The following is a 12,522-nucleotide window of genomic DNA, read 5'->3' on the forward strand; positions in this document are numbered from 1 at the left end:
TTGCAATTAATCATTAAGACATGCAGTATCCATTGGTACTGACTGTAAAATTGTATTTGTCGTGGGTTGTTTAGCCCAGACAGGTCAGAACCAGCCTCGCTGTCTGCAACTGCCAGCGCTTTGCCAAACATGCAGGATATGACACGCATGATATATCAGAGCTTGATGACTGGGCACACAGCGTGTCTGAGCTGCGTTACCATGACAACCTGACCCCACTCTGACTTCTTAGTCTCTACAGTGCTTAGAGGAGATTTTGTCATTTATTTAGTTGATAATAGTTTTTTATATGTTATCGTGACTTATATTTTAGATCCCAAAGTTTTAGGTTTAGACTTTGTGTGTTTGGAATCTTTGTGGCTCTACATTTCTTGGTATGTTACCTCGAAATAAGACTTCTGTTGTGTTTAAACTATGGTGTTTAAAGTGTAGTTGTAGCCAGTCCAAGTAAGCTGTATTTGTGAATTTGTAGTCTCTGGACTCTTATTGTATTCCGATTACACTCCCAATCACAGGCATAATGAATGTTTACAGAGTACATAATAGACTGTATCACCAAGTAAACACACCATTTAAGAACTTCTTAAATCATCCTTTATAGCTACCAGTCTCAAGCTGTATTTCAACCCTCCCTCCCTCCCTCCCTCCCTCCCTCCCTCCCTCCCTCCCTCCCTCCCTCCCTCCCTCCCTCCCTCCCTCCCTCCCTCCCTCCCTCCCTCCCTCCCTCCCTCCCTCCCTCCCTCCCTGCCTCCCTCCCTCCCTCCCTCCCTCCCTCCCTCCTTCCTTCCTTCCTTCCTTCCTTCCCCACTCTCTCCAGATTCATGATCAAAAGAGCCCAGGGCAGGAACCGCTTTGGCATTAAGAACTTCAAGAAGAGGTGGTTTCGCCTTACCAACCACGAGTTTACCTACCACAAAACCAAAGGTAACGCCAAAGGTTTGTTGGAATCTTCTTACGGTTACGTTACATATCGCTCTGTCTTTGTGGATGTGTGTTTGTGTGGATGTGTGCTCTCGGGTGTGCGAAGAGAAGAGAGAGAGAATTGTTTTGTCAGTTGCACAGATTGCACACAATGTGCTCCGTTTCAGAACACATGTGTTTGAGATTAACTCTCTGAGCAGGAAACACAGCCAAGCTGCGACGGAAAACAAACCCACCCAAAACACGACTCGCAGGGAACACACACAAACAGAAACACACGCTCACTGACATCAATGCATTGTTCAGAACGGATAACTCAATGAGAGAACCTTGAGCGATTGAGTATAGACAGCCTGCGTTTTACTGACCTCGCTGGTAACATGAACGCAAACATGTGCGCATATATGGCGCCTTTCACCCTGTTCTAATGGAGTTTCAAATCTTTCCAGGTGAGGGCGCTCTCTGCAGCATTCCCATTGAGAACATCCTGGCTGTCGAGAGGCTCGAAGAAGAATCCTTCAAGATGAAAAATGTAAGGCTGCTCCATCCTCCTGAAAGCAGCACAGATGCAAATATAACCATTCAATTGATAGCATTGAATAGGAGGATGTTTATCTCCTCACTCTTCGTTGTCCAATCCCGTCTCCAGATGTTCCAGGTCATTCAGCCAGAGAGGGCTCTCTACATCCAGGCCAACAACTGCGTGGAGGCCCGTGATTGGATCGACATCCTGACCAAGGTCAGCCAGTGTAACCAGAAGCGCCTGAGCACCTACCACCCCTCCGCCTACCTCAACGGCCACTGGCTGTGCTGCAAGCTGTCTGCAGACAGCGCCCCCGGGTGCACCCCCTGCACCGGGTGAGTAGAGGAGGAGGGGAACGGAGGGGGAGAGGGAAGGAAGGAGAGGAGGAGGGTGGAGGGAGGAAGAGGGGGAGAAGGGGGAAAGAAGAGGCTTCTAGTATTAGCATTAGTTTGTGTGTTTGTCTACTTTTTCCCCCTTTCTCACATTTTTCAAGTTGCCTGGTTTAGCCTTTTATGTCTGGAATGTTTATTTTGGACTGATGTTTAACTGTGTGTGTGTGTGTGTGTGCAGAGGTCTTCCTGCCAACATACAACTGGATGTAGATGGAGACAGAGAGACTGAGAGGATCTACTCCCTGTTTGGCACCTACATGTCCAAACTGGTCAAGATGCAAGGTCAGTGTGTGTGTACACAGGAGCATGTTTGTATTGTTTGTACGTTGGGCCATCCCTGTCTCACCACCATGCTGCTCTCTATCGCCCTCCAGAGGCGTGCGGCAGTAAGTCGGTGTACGACGGCCCTGAGCAGGAGGAGTACTCCAGCTTCGTCATCGACGACCCCCAGGAGACCTACAAGACCCTGAAGCTCATCGTGTCGGCGGTGCAGACCCTGGAGCAGCAGCACACCAAGTACAAACGAGACAAGTTCAAGAAGACAAAGATCGGCAGCCAGTAAGTCCCTGTTTCGCACTGTGGGATGTCACTGCAGATTGATTTATGCTCGTGGGCTTCCTACTTCACAGAGAGACGTTGTTTTGTGTGGAATTAATTTTTTGTCTATTGATAGTCATGCAGATCCATCCGAAGCATGAATTTAGGGGTTGTACATGGGGGCAAAGGCGGACTTTATACAAAATGTGTTACATTTGATGCAATTGGTTTTTGGAAGTTCAAAACTCGATTCGTTTTTGATCTGATTGTTTGCTTGCATTTGCAGGGAGCACCCAATCGGTGACAAGAGTTTCCAGTGCTACATCCGCCAGCAGTCTGAAAGCTCCACCTACTCCATCTAGCCCTGCTTTGGGGTATCCACCATGTCCAAGAACCTTACCAGCAACAATTTATTCTGGCTCCTTGTACACGGCTTCCCATGGTGCATCTCTTGAAGCATGCACACATACCTCAAATTATTGAGAGTGGATGATAAAGAGATGAAGATTGAGAGAGAGTGCAAGAGAGAGAGAGAGAGAGAGAGAGAGAGAGAGAGAGAGAGAGAGAGAGAGAGGTTGTGCTAAGCGTTCTCATCTCCCCTGGTATGCTGCCAGAACAAAGCTTTTTATTGGACGCTGACACAGTGACCACGCACTTTAATCGGCCCTGGAACCCAGGACGCCGAAGCAAGTTCACAGCACATTTTTAACAAGCTACATTTTAAACCATCATTGTTTTTATGTTTGAAGACCAAGGTTTTAAGTGGTATGTTATCAATGTAAAATATTCCTCTGTATTTCAAGTTACACGGACCAAACAACTTGTTTGAAAGCCCGGAAGTCACTTAAGGCTGTCATCCGGCCATTTCCGCTTGTGCTTGAGTTTCATCATGGAGTCTCAGTGGCTCTTCCCTTGAGGACGATGACCCTGATGATTTACCAGCTCTGGGGCTGACCCAGAAGATCTTCAGCTGCCAACTCCAGTTCAGTTCCTAGCCTTCATTTCCTACTTTGTTACGATCATCATCAGCATGTTTTAACATCTGTTGTTTTGCTTTTAATGTGGAGCCTGGTTCTATACGGTGTTGTGAACTATATATCCCCAGTTTTCCAGCGAGAACACCCACCCCCTGTGTTTTTCAAACCCAGTTTGTATGCATTTCCCTCCCAATCCAATGATTCCTGTTGTGAATCTTAATATTGGTCATAACCCAGGGAATTTTTCACAAAGGTACAGACATTATTTTCCACCCACTGCATTGTGGAAAGAAAAGTGTATTGAAATTCTCACTGGTGCTCAAGCCAATACTGTGCAGTTTTTTCGTGACCAAGCTATATGCGGTTGGACTTTGTAACCATTCATTAGAAGGAACCATGAATGGTGACTTGTCTATGCCCAGATTATCAGACCACTCCAAGCTTTTATCAGCTATGGAGCTCAATGGATCCAATCTAAACAGGGTAACTAACTGTGTTTAACTGTGCCAGTTAATTCATTTTCTACAGCACTCTGATAATCTCTGAACCCATTTATTTGTGATTGTTAGATCTCAAAACATATTTTCTTCTGACAAACAAATCAGTAAAAATGCCACTTATGGAAATGTTTCCTTTTCTATCTTTTTTTTTGGATGTATATTGTAAAGTAATATCAACCCTTAGTGTGTTTTTCTATATTGTCTTGCTGTACAGAATACTCTTCACTTTCCAGAAACAAGTCTAAGGAAAGTCCTGTGTCTTTAATGTGTGAGCGTGTGTGTGTGTTGTTTTAGGGTTAGTGAACCACTCTCAGTGAGAAAGTGTGTTTTGGAGGTTGGCTTGCCAATTGAACTAGTACAGTACTGTCAGTGTTCCAGCTGTCAACAAATAAACACTGGCTATTGGACTAGAGGACCTATTAGTGAATTCTGGGTAGTGCACACTGCCTAATCAAGAACACTTTTTTTCTGATCATATTTGTGTTCCCTCTCCTTGTATAGAATATGTACTTATTTGAAGGAATCCCGGCCAAACTGTTCTTCAAACACTTAAATGTATATGTACAGTGTCATTGCTGAGACATAGCACGTGTTGATTATGATACCCCACTCACTGTTACAAGGGTGTGTTAAGGCCCCTCCCAACTCTCCAAGGTTGTAAATGACAGTGCATGTTTAACTGTGCAAAGTTGGAAATAGTTTTCATTAACAAACCTGTTACCTATCCCAAAGTAGTTACTTGTATTTATTTTTCTTATGCTCAATATTTTATGAAATTTTTTGATGATTGATTAATGATGACAGCAAAACAGCATTGCCCACAAATGCACAAATATGTGATTTATGCAATATGACAACATGCAATAAAACAAGCCACATTGGTCAGAGAATTGAAGATGCACCAAGCCACTCATCAGGAAGTAGCCTAACCACATCCACCCATTACAGGAAGTAGCCTAACCACATCCACCCATTACAGGAAGTAGCCTAACCACATCCACCCATTACAGGAAGTAGCCTAACCACATCCACCCATTACAGGAAGTAGCCTAACCACATCCACCCATTACAGGAAATCCAATTTTGAGAGAAAAAAAAACAAACAAAACTTGTCTTATAAAGGGAGAACAGTGTATTTTGTATATTGAGTATTAAAAATGCCTGATATTATGTACAGATATGTTGAATGAATGGTGAAAATGTTGAAATGTGTTTTCCTCCTGAGTAACTAAATGAAGGCAATATTAATTGATTTGTGTATGTGTCTTTCGTTTACAACGGTCTCATACCTAGGCCAATGTCCAGAAGGCTGACATTTTGTCCAGATTTAGTATCAAATGAATGGCCAGTGTCCAGAAAGCTGACATTTTGTTGAGAAGGAAAGTTACTCATGGCCTGTTGTATCAATGCGCCAAATTTCAAAACTTTTTCCCAAGGAGATCTTGAGTTATTGGGCCAAATAGGTTACTAGAATAATAATTAGGATCCCAACAAAGATGACAGGCTTCCTCCTGACGGAGAAATCATTGGAAATATTATAAGAAAGAAAGAAAAACTGTAAACATAAATCGAAATAGAGAGATTTGGGGTGTGAGGGTCTTTTGGAGAGCTGCGCATGACGTGTGTTTGTTGGCCTGTGGGTGCCTGTTTTCTGCATGAGCTGACGCTCTGTTTTCACTGTTTCAGTAATCGCTTGGACCAGGAGTTCAATCAATGGCCGCAACTCAAAGTTCCACATAACTGCACAATGTATGCGCAGTGGACTCCAGCCTGTAACTGGGAAGCACAGCGCTCCCCCTTCGACTCCCTCTCGCCGCTCCTGGCCCCGGCCCAACACCCTTCAACGTAGAAGGCGAAAACATTTTCGGGAAGAATAAAGTTTTGCCACAAACCTGAATTCCGATCATCGCAAACACCGGGCCTACTTCAACGGAACGGCTTTACGATGTGGAGCAAGAAAACGCAGTTGAGGGAAACCTTGGCTTGTCTCGTCTTTCTCGCTGTGCTCTGCGATGCCCATCGATGTAAGTCCAAATTGAATGTTTGATAGGCGACTACTAAACTATTCAGCGATGTGAACGTAAAGAAAACACATTGTTTACCCGTGTTTAATTCGCGTTTTTAGCCCATTCTAAAATCAGTAAGTACATTTTGCGGACAACTGTATAACTGATATAGGACAATTTACGGATAGTGTAATTGGCAACTTTTGAATGCTTTAACTTACACAGCTAGTTATAAAGAAGTTTATGACGACACTGGCAATAAATGTTGCCTAATCGATTCAGATATTTATACCTGAGGCAGGCTATCGAAATATTGAACATATACTCATGATGGGTTCAGACCAAAAGCGGTCACTCTTATTAACTCAATATCCCAAACATCCTGGTGAAGCAGGATATAATTCCATGCAAACCATGGCATTTCGCAATGGATACTTAATCTGCATAATCTATTTCATTTTTACCGTTAGGAAACAAAATAGGGTAGTGGTACGCCCACATCAGTACTTCAGTTGTGATAATAGTAATCAAGATTGTTTCATATATTTTAAATCCTGATGTTAAGAGGTCAGCAGAGAAAAAATACCAGATTTTTGTGTTGGATGTCTTCAATTATGTAACAGCATATTGCATCTGTCAATTAGGAGTAGGCTTCCACAACTCATGAAACAGTCATAGCAGTAATTATCTGCCTATCTGAACATAATAACTGTGACATATCTTACCGGAGGGCACAGGCAATAATGAGTAGTCAGGGATGAATAATCGTGTTTTTCAGTTCTGACCCAGAGCAGGGCCTCCCAGTTTTTGACCCGCCACCGGCGAGCCAACTCCCTCTTTGAGGAGAGCAAGAAGGGCAACCTGGAGAGGGAGTGCATCGAGGAGCTGTGTAACAAAGAGGAAGCTCGGGAAATCTTTGAAAACTACCCAGAGACGGTGAGACAGACAGTCCTGAGATGAACATCAACAGACAGAATGTCTGTAAAGCTTTAATGGAGTTGTGTGTGGGAGAGATAGAGAAACTTGTGTGGGTGTGTTTGTGTACTGGTGGGCTCTTGTGGATTTGTGAATGAGACAATATAGCAGTCACTGAACCATGACCTTTGTGTTGCAACTGAGTCGTGTGTGTGTGTGTGTGGGGATGAATCTAGATTATAAGATGCTTAGGAAGTAATTGTTGCAAAGGGCGCAATGTATACAGCCCACGGAAGTTGCTAAAAGTACTAAATCATGGAATGAATCCCTTAGGTGGTTGGGGAGAAATCGCTGCAAATGCCTTTTTAATTTACTATCCCTTTCCTATCATTCACAGGACTATTTCTATCCCAAATATGTTGGTAAGCATCGCTGTCAATCTTCCTGTCAATATTTGTAGTGTAGGAGGTCTTCTGGCATTGAAAAGGGCTTGTTTGTGAATGCTAACTACTGTGTTGTAGTGTGCCTGGGTTCACACCGTGTGGGGATCAACAACAACCAGAACTCTGACAGTGTTCCATCAGATCTGCGTACCTGTGTGAAAGGTAGGCGCTTGCTTCCTCACACATCTCCAGGGTCTGGTGTGACAGCGTAGAGAGGGTTCCTTCTCTCATGCCCTCCTTAAGTCTTTTCCTTTTGGCTTGATGCTTTGTTTAAGTCCCACTTTTAACTTTCAATCCCTCTAAAGGTGTGAGGTTCAAATTTGGTTTGAATAAAGTGTCTTTTCCAAATGAGTGTAATGAGCTAATCAACTGTCATTATGTTCTCTGAATGTTCCCTATGTGTTGTGGGAATGTTGTGTGTGTGTGTGTGTGTTTCCGTCTGTGTCACGTGTCAGAGATCAGTGACCAGTGTTTGCCGTTTCCGTGCTACAAGGAGGGCACAGAGCGCTGCATCGACGGCCAGGCCTCGTTCACCTGTGTGTGTAAGCCTGGTTGGAGGGGCCTACGCTGTCAGGAGGGTGGGTACTACATTGCTCCCGGTCTCCGACCTTCATCATTCAGCCCACCATCGTGGTCCACATTCCTCTTCATGTATATTCTTTTATGAATATATGTCCAATGACATGTTGACCTATGCAGATGGTAGTATGACTCCATTTAAAGGTTAGTGAAACAATCTGGCAACCCACCATTTGTATAGTACTGTTTGAGTACTGTGTGCATGATGGTATTGGTTGATTGACATGTTTGCTGCGTTGTGATTGGTTGATTGACGTTTGCTGCAATGTGATTGGTTGGGACAGATATCGACGAATGCTCGGATCCTGATTTCCCGGCAGGGTGTGACCAGAAGTGTTACAACTTCCCTGGCAGTTTCCACTGCACGTGTGAGGATGGCTACTTCACCCTAGACAAGATCCACTGCAATGGTACGAGGTGGATTGGGCCACACACTGACATTTACTACAATAAATGCAGAGCCTACAGGATTATATCATCAGTTCAAATGAAAGTTGATCTGGTGGTCATACGATCACAGGCAGCCCAGATGTGTGTGTGTGTGTACTGTAAGTAAGCGCATGTGTGCCTGTCCAGCTGTTCCAGGAATGCTGTGATCTCGCCAGGCGGCACTGGAACCTCAGTTCCCTCCTGAGAGCTGGGGCTAAACAAATGAGCCCCGGTCCTGGAACAAAACCTAATGGAGCTCCCCTCCTTTAATCAGCCCATAGATGGTGTAACACAACTTGCAGCACCTCAGGGGACGTTGTGTTTTCCCTACTTCTCCCTTGCCCAGTCCCAGACTTTCATTTTTACGGTAACAAGCTGAAAGACAGAGTGCTGACCAATGAAGTTATGCAAGAGCGTCTGAAATCTCTGGGGTTTTCGGAGCCCTCATATGGCTGACTCTGTTACTGGAAACACAGCAGCAGCTGCTGCCTGCTTGCTTGCACTCACTTCCACCAAACATCTCGCAGATGTTTCCCAGTCGCACATTCATAGCGTGGATGTGTGTATCTGTGTTGGCTTGTGTTGTTGACTGTAACCCCTCTCTCTGCCCCCCTCCACCCCCTTTTCCAGACAGGAACGAGTGTTTGTTGTACCCCAGTATCTGTGAGGAGCCTGCTATGTGTGTGAACGTCCCCGGCATGTACGAGTGCCGCTGTCCTGCAGGCTTCAAATATAACTTCACCTCCAAGACCTGTAATGGTAATGTGGGCTCCTTCTGTAGTACTCATTTACACCACTAGGGGAGGCACTGTACCGCACTCGACGTCACATGCGGCACAACCTGACAATGCATTCGTCAAAACACCAAAGTGGTGTGTCAGTCAATCGTTGAGTTGAAGGAGCACAGCCGTATTGCAAATCCAAGCCAGACGTTGTTTTCATTGTTACCATCACAGTGCTCTTCTTGACCTGTGTGTGTGTGTGTGTGTGTCAGATGTGGACGAGTGTGACATGAACATGTGTGAGGGCACGTGTGTGAACGCGCTGGGCAGCTACTCGTGCCACTGCGACGGCCGTCTGGGCCTGCGGCTGAGTGGCGACGGGCGCCACTGCGAGCAGATCCCCGTGTGTGTTCAGCTGCACGACGACAAGCACCCAGAGATGCTGTACCTCGGAGAGCAGTTTGTAGGCCTGCCCGTCATCTACCTCCGCTTCCGCCTGCCCGAGAAGACCAAGTAGGCATCACACACACACACACATGCCAGTTTGCAAAGTGACACTGGATATCTCTCTGGAGCCCCTCTGCTGGAACTCGTGTGTGTGTGTGTGTGTGTTTCCAGGTTTGCGGCGGAGTTTGACTTCCGTACGTTCGATCCAGAGGGGGTGGTCCTGTACGCCGAGTCCTCCCCAGACTCGTGGTTCATGCTGGGGCTGCGTGGCGGGCACATCGAGGTCCAGTTCAAGAACCAGCACTCTGTCAAGGTGACCAGCGGAGGCAAGGCCATCAACGACGGCCAGTGGCACGTGGTGAGAGGGGGGGAGGTGGGCTCTGGTTGTGGGGGGAACTGTCCTACTGACTGGAGGGAGGTGTGAGGGTTGTGTGTGTGTGTGTGTGTGTGTGTGTGTGTGTGTGTGTGTGCGTGTGCGTGATGCATTGTGTGGCCTAGTTTGGCGCCTCTCGGTTGTGTGGTCGAGGGATGTCGATGGACTCATCAACTCTCATCAACCCCGACTGAGTCAGGGTTGATGAGAGTGTGTGTGTGTGTGTGTGCGCGCGTCATGTCGCGTCGGTGTGTGTAGATCTCCGTGGACGAGCTGGAGAGCAGCATCAGTGTGAAGGTCAGCAAGGAGGCCGTGATGAGCATCAACAGCCCCGACAGCCTGTTCACCTCCGTCAACGGGAAGCTGGAGACCAAAGTCTACATCGCGGGGCTGCCCAACCGCACGGACAGCGTCATCAAACCGGTAAACTGGCCCCCGCTCCGCCGCCCAAGCAGACCTCCACCACCACACGGATCAATGCGACCCCCCCCCCCCCTGCTGTATACAGCCACTCAACATAACGGTTTCATAAGCAGTGCGCACTACACGAGAACCATTTTGCTGCCAGTGATTTGACATTGGATGCGTGTGCCTGCATGGCTGTGTGCGCTGGGGTGACTGTCTGTAGATCAACCCTCGTCTGGACGGCTGTATCCGAGGCTGGAACCTGATGAACCAGGGGGCGTCCGGGGTCAAAGAGGTCATCCAGGAGAAGGAGAGTAAACACTGCTTTGTGTTTGTGGAGAGAGGTTCCTACTTCCCTGGAGCTGGACTGGCCCACTTCAACACAGACTATCGTGGGTGGAGTACTTCAGACTGCAGGCAGAACTACACTATGTCTGGCACGGGGAGTATAAATCAGTTGAAATGCATTTTGTGTGTGTTCAGGTGAGACAGGCAGTTGGAAGGTGGATGTGAAGATGAGCATCCGCCCGTCCAGTAGCACTGGTGTCATATTCGCCCTGGTCGCCGACCGCAAAGTCCCCTTGTCTGTCTCCGTGGTAACCAAAGGCCCTGATGATGCTGTGAGTTCAGCTGTTTGCTTTTCTACACACACACACACACACACACACACACACACACAAGCGCACGTGTACAGTCACAGCAGACAAACACACCTCTCACACACACACTCTGCTTCCCCTCCAGGACCTGCAGGTGTTCCTGGACGGCGTTGTCGTGGCAACGCTCGAGTCCCTAATGCTGTGTTACCCTGACCGTCTGACCGTAGAGCTGACCGTCACACCCACTGACCTGGTCATCTCTGCCACCCCCTCCACCCTGTCCTACTCCCCCCCCGACTTCCTCAGGGGGGCGCTGATGCAACTCAACGTCACCATGCAGGAGCCTGTCAGCACCTACATAGGCGGGTTGCCAGGTTTGTTCACCTGAATCCAACTACTGAGGAACCCACTGTACTATAACAGTTTGCACTGGGCTGGAAGGGCTTGATGTTGTATTGACTGGTGGATGTGGTCCAATGTGTTTTTATACTTTGATGTTTATAGCTATGGTCTTTCTGTCTCAGATGACATTGAGTTGTCCGCCACACCAGTGACAGCCTTTTACCATGGCTGTCTGGACATCAGCATTAACGGACAGCAGCTGGACTTCGACGAGGCGGTCAGCAAACACAACAGCATTAAATCCCACTCCTGCCCCCCCGTGTCAGAACCCGAAAACTCCCACCCACACAGGAAGTGACCTCACAGCTAGGTTGTTTTGTTTGCCTTCTACCCTAGCCGAAAGCTTCTCCTCCTATTCCCTTGGCTCCTGTCAGTGTGAGAGGGAAAATGAGGGAAAAGGAGAAAGCCTGGGTTGAGATAAGAGGAGAGAGGGATGGATTGGAGTGGACTTGAATGTGGTTATTTTTGGTCACTTTGTTTCTCACTCTCCGAGTTTGACTGTTTTCATCTATGACACTTTCCTTCCCCCATTGCTTTGTAGTGTTTTCTATTCCTGTAACGAGCACCACAACTTCTATGTTGTCGTAGGAGAGCAGGCCTATGAAAGCCTGTTTCTAGAAGGTTCTGAACCATGTTGTTCTAGATGTTTTTGTTACCAGCAACACCATAGAAATATCTCAGACACAGAGCTGAGCTCTGAAAGACACAGACATAGAGTAGGGCTGTGAGAAGGCCCTGTCTACAATAGGTAGTTGACTGGTTTGTTCTAGCAGGCAGAGAGCCTGTGTGTGTGATGTGCAACCTATTGGTTTTCATGTTGGCTGGATTGTGATCCCATCCTGCTTGCACTCTCCCTCTCTCTCTCTCACACACACACACACACACAGACACACACACACACACCCTCCCTAAAGTCGGTTTTCTGTGGCTCTGCTTCTCTTCTATCTTTATTGTGAAGGCAGTTTGCTGGGTGTATATATCAAACAAGCTCACTTTAATAAGTTAAATGTAGCTATGTTTTTTTGTTGAATTGAGTGTTTGTTTTAATAAAATGTTATGAACACAGGCTTGCAGTGCTAACCTGTCATTTATTCTGTGGTTTACTGGCATGTAAACTATGCCGTTTACACAAGTTTGTGACCCTGACTGAGTCAAGGGGACTGTATCTTCTCTGGAACACAAACGTTTTGATTTACTGTAGCACACAATCTCTGCCGAAACAAGACACAGCCTGGCCCATTTCACAATGATAAAGACAGGATATTAAGCAGAAGAGTACAAAGAAAGCCAGTGAAATGGTTGAATGACATGAAATAAAGGTTAGAAAATAGTCTAGAATGTAGCCTAATACG

At 46.6% G+C, this 12,522-nt stretch overlaps 2 protein-coding genes across 3 annotated transcripts in view; both read left to right on the plus strand.

Moving 5' to 3' along the window:
• Window positions 1-5,102, plus strand: part of rasa3 (RAS p21 protein activator 3) — a 28,059-nt gene extending 22,957 nt beyond the window's left edge. Inside the window, exons 19-24 of one of the 2 annotated variants that reach the window (XM_084667738.1) lie at window positions 818-924; window positions 1,371-1,453; window positions 1,571-1,779; window positions 2,015-2,118; window positions 2,211-2,394; window positions 2,660-5,102. In XM_084667738.1, the coding sequence (XP_084523864.1) occupies window positions 818-924; window positions 1,371-1,453; window positions 1,571-1,779; window positions 2,015-2,118; window positions 2,211-2,394; window positions 2,660-2,735 (763 nt within the window). In that variant the 3' untranslated portion in view covers window positions 2,736-5,102. Of the gene's footprint in view, window positions 1-817; window positions 937-1,370; window positions 1,454-1,570; window positions 1,780-2,014; window positions 2,119-2,210; window positions 2,395-2,659 lie in introns of both variants that reach the window. The other variant, XM_084667737.1, reaches the window with a different exon arrangement.
• Window positions 5,103-5,553: 451 nt separating this feature from the next.
• On the plus strand, window positions 5,554-12,236 carry pros1 (protein S). The gene is made up of 14 exons (XM_084667739.1): window positions 5,554-5,874; window positions 6,635-6,792; window positions 7,169-7,193; window positions 7,293-7,376; window positions 7,670-7,792; window positions 8,078-8,203; window positions 8,853-8,981; window positions 9,217-9,457; window positions 9,563-9,749; window positions 10,023-10,187; window positions 10,393-10,561; window positions 10,653-10,789; window positions 10,914-11,142; window positions 11,293-12,236. Exons 1-14 carry the CDS (start codon window positions 5,796-5,798, stop codon window positions 11,466-11,468), a joined length of 2,028 nt encoding a protein of 675 aa, XP_084523865.1. The 5' UTR covers window positions 5,554-5,795; the 3' UTR covers window positions 11,469-12,236.
• The last annotated feature ends 286 nt before the right edge of the window (window positions 12,237-12,522 follow it).

The sequence above is a fragment of the Hypomesus nipponensis genome, chromosome 12 (genome assembly GCF_054491055.1).
Source record: "Hypomesus nipponensis isolate SF chromosome 12, ASM5449105v1, whole genome shotgun sequence".
In the NCBI taxonomy this organism is placed as follows: Eukaryota; Metazoa; Chordata; class Actinopteri; order Osmeriformes; family Osmeridae; genus Hypomesus; species Hypomesus nipponensis.

What these genes read in the sequence shown, in the direction of transcription:
- pros1 (XM_084667739.1), top strand. Translation starts at nt 5,796, where the DNA reads ATGTGGAGCAAGAAAACGCAGTTGAGGGAAACCTTGGCTTGTCTCGTC. An exon ending in GCTCTGCGATGCCCATCGAT is followed by an intron (nt 5,875 to 6,634) that starts GTAAGTCCAAAT and finishes CGTGTTTTTCAG; the next exon opens with TTCTGACCCAGAGCAGGGCC. An exon ending in AGACAAGATCCACTGCAATG is followed by an intron (nt 8,204 to 8,852) that starts GTACGAGGTGGA and finishes CCCCTTTTCCAG; the next exon opens with ACAGGAACGAGTGTTTGTTG.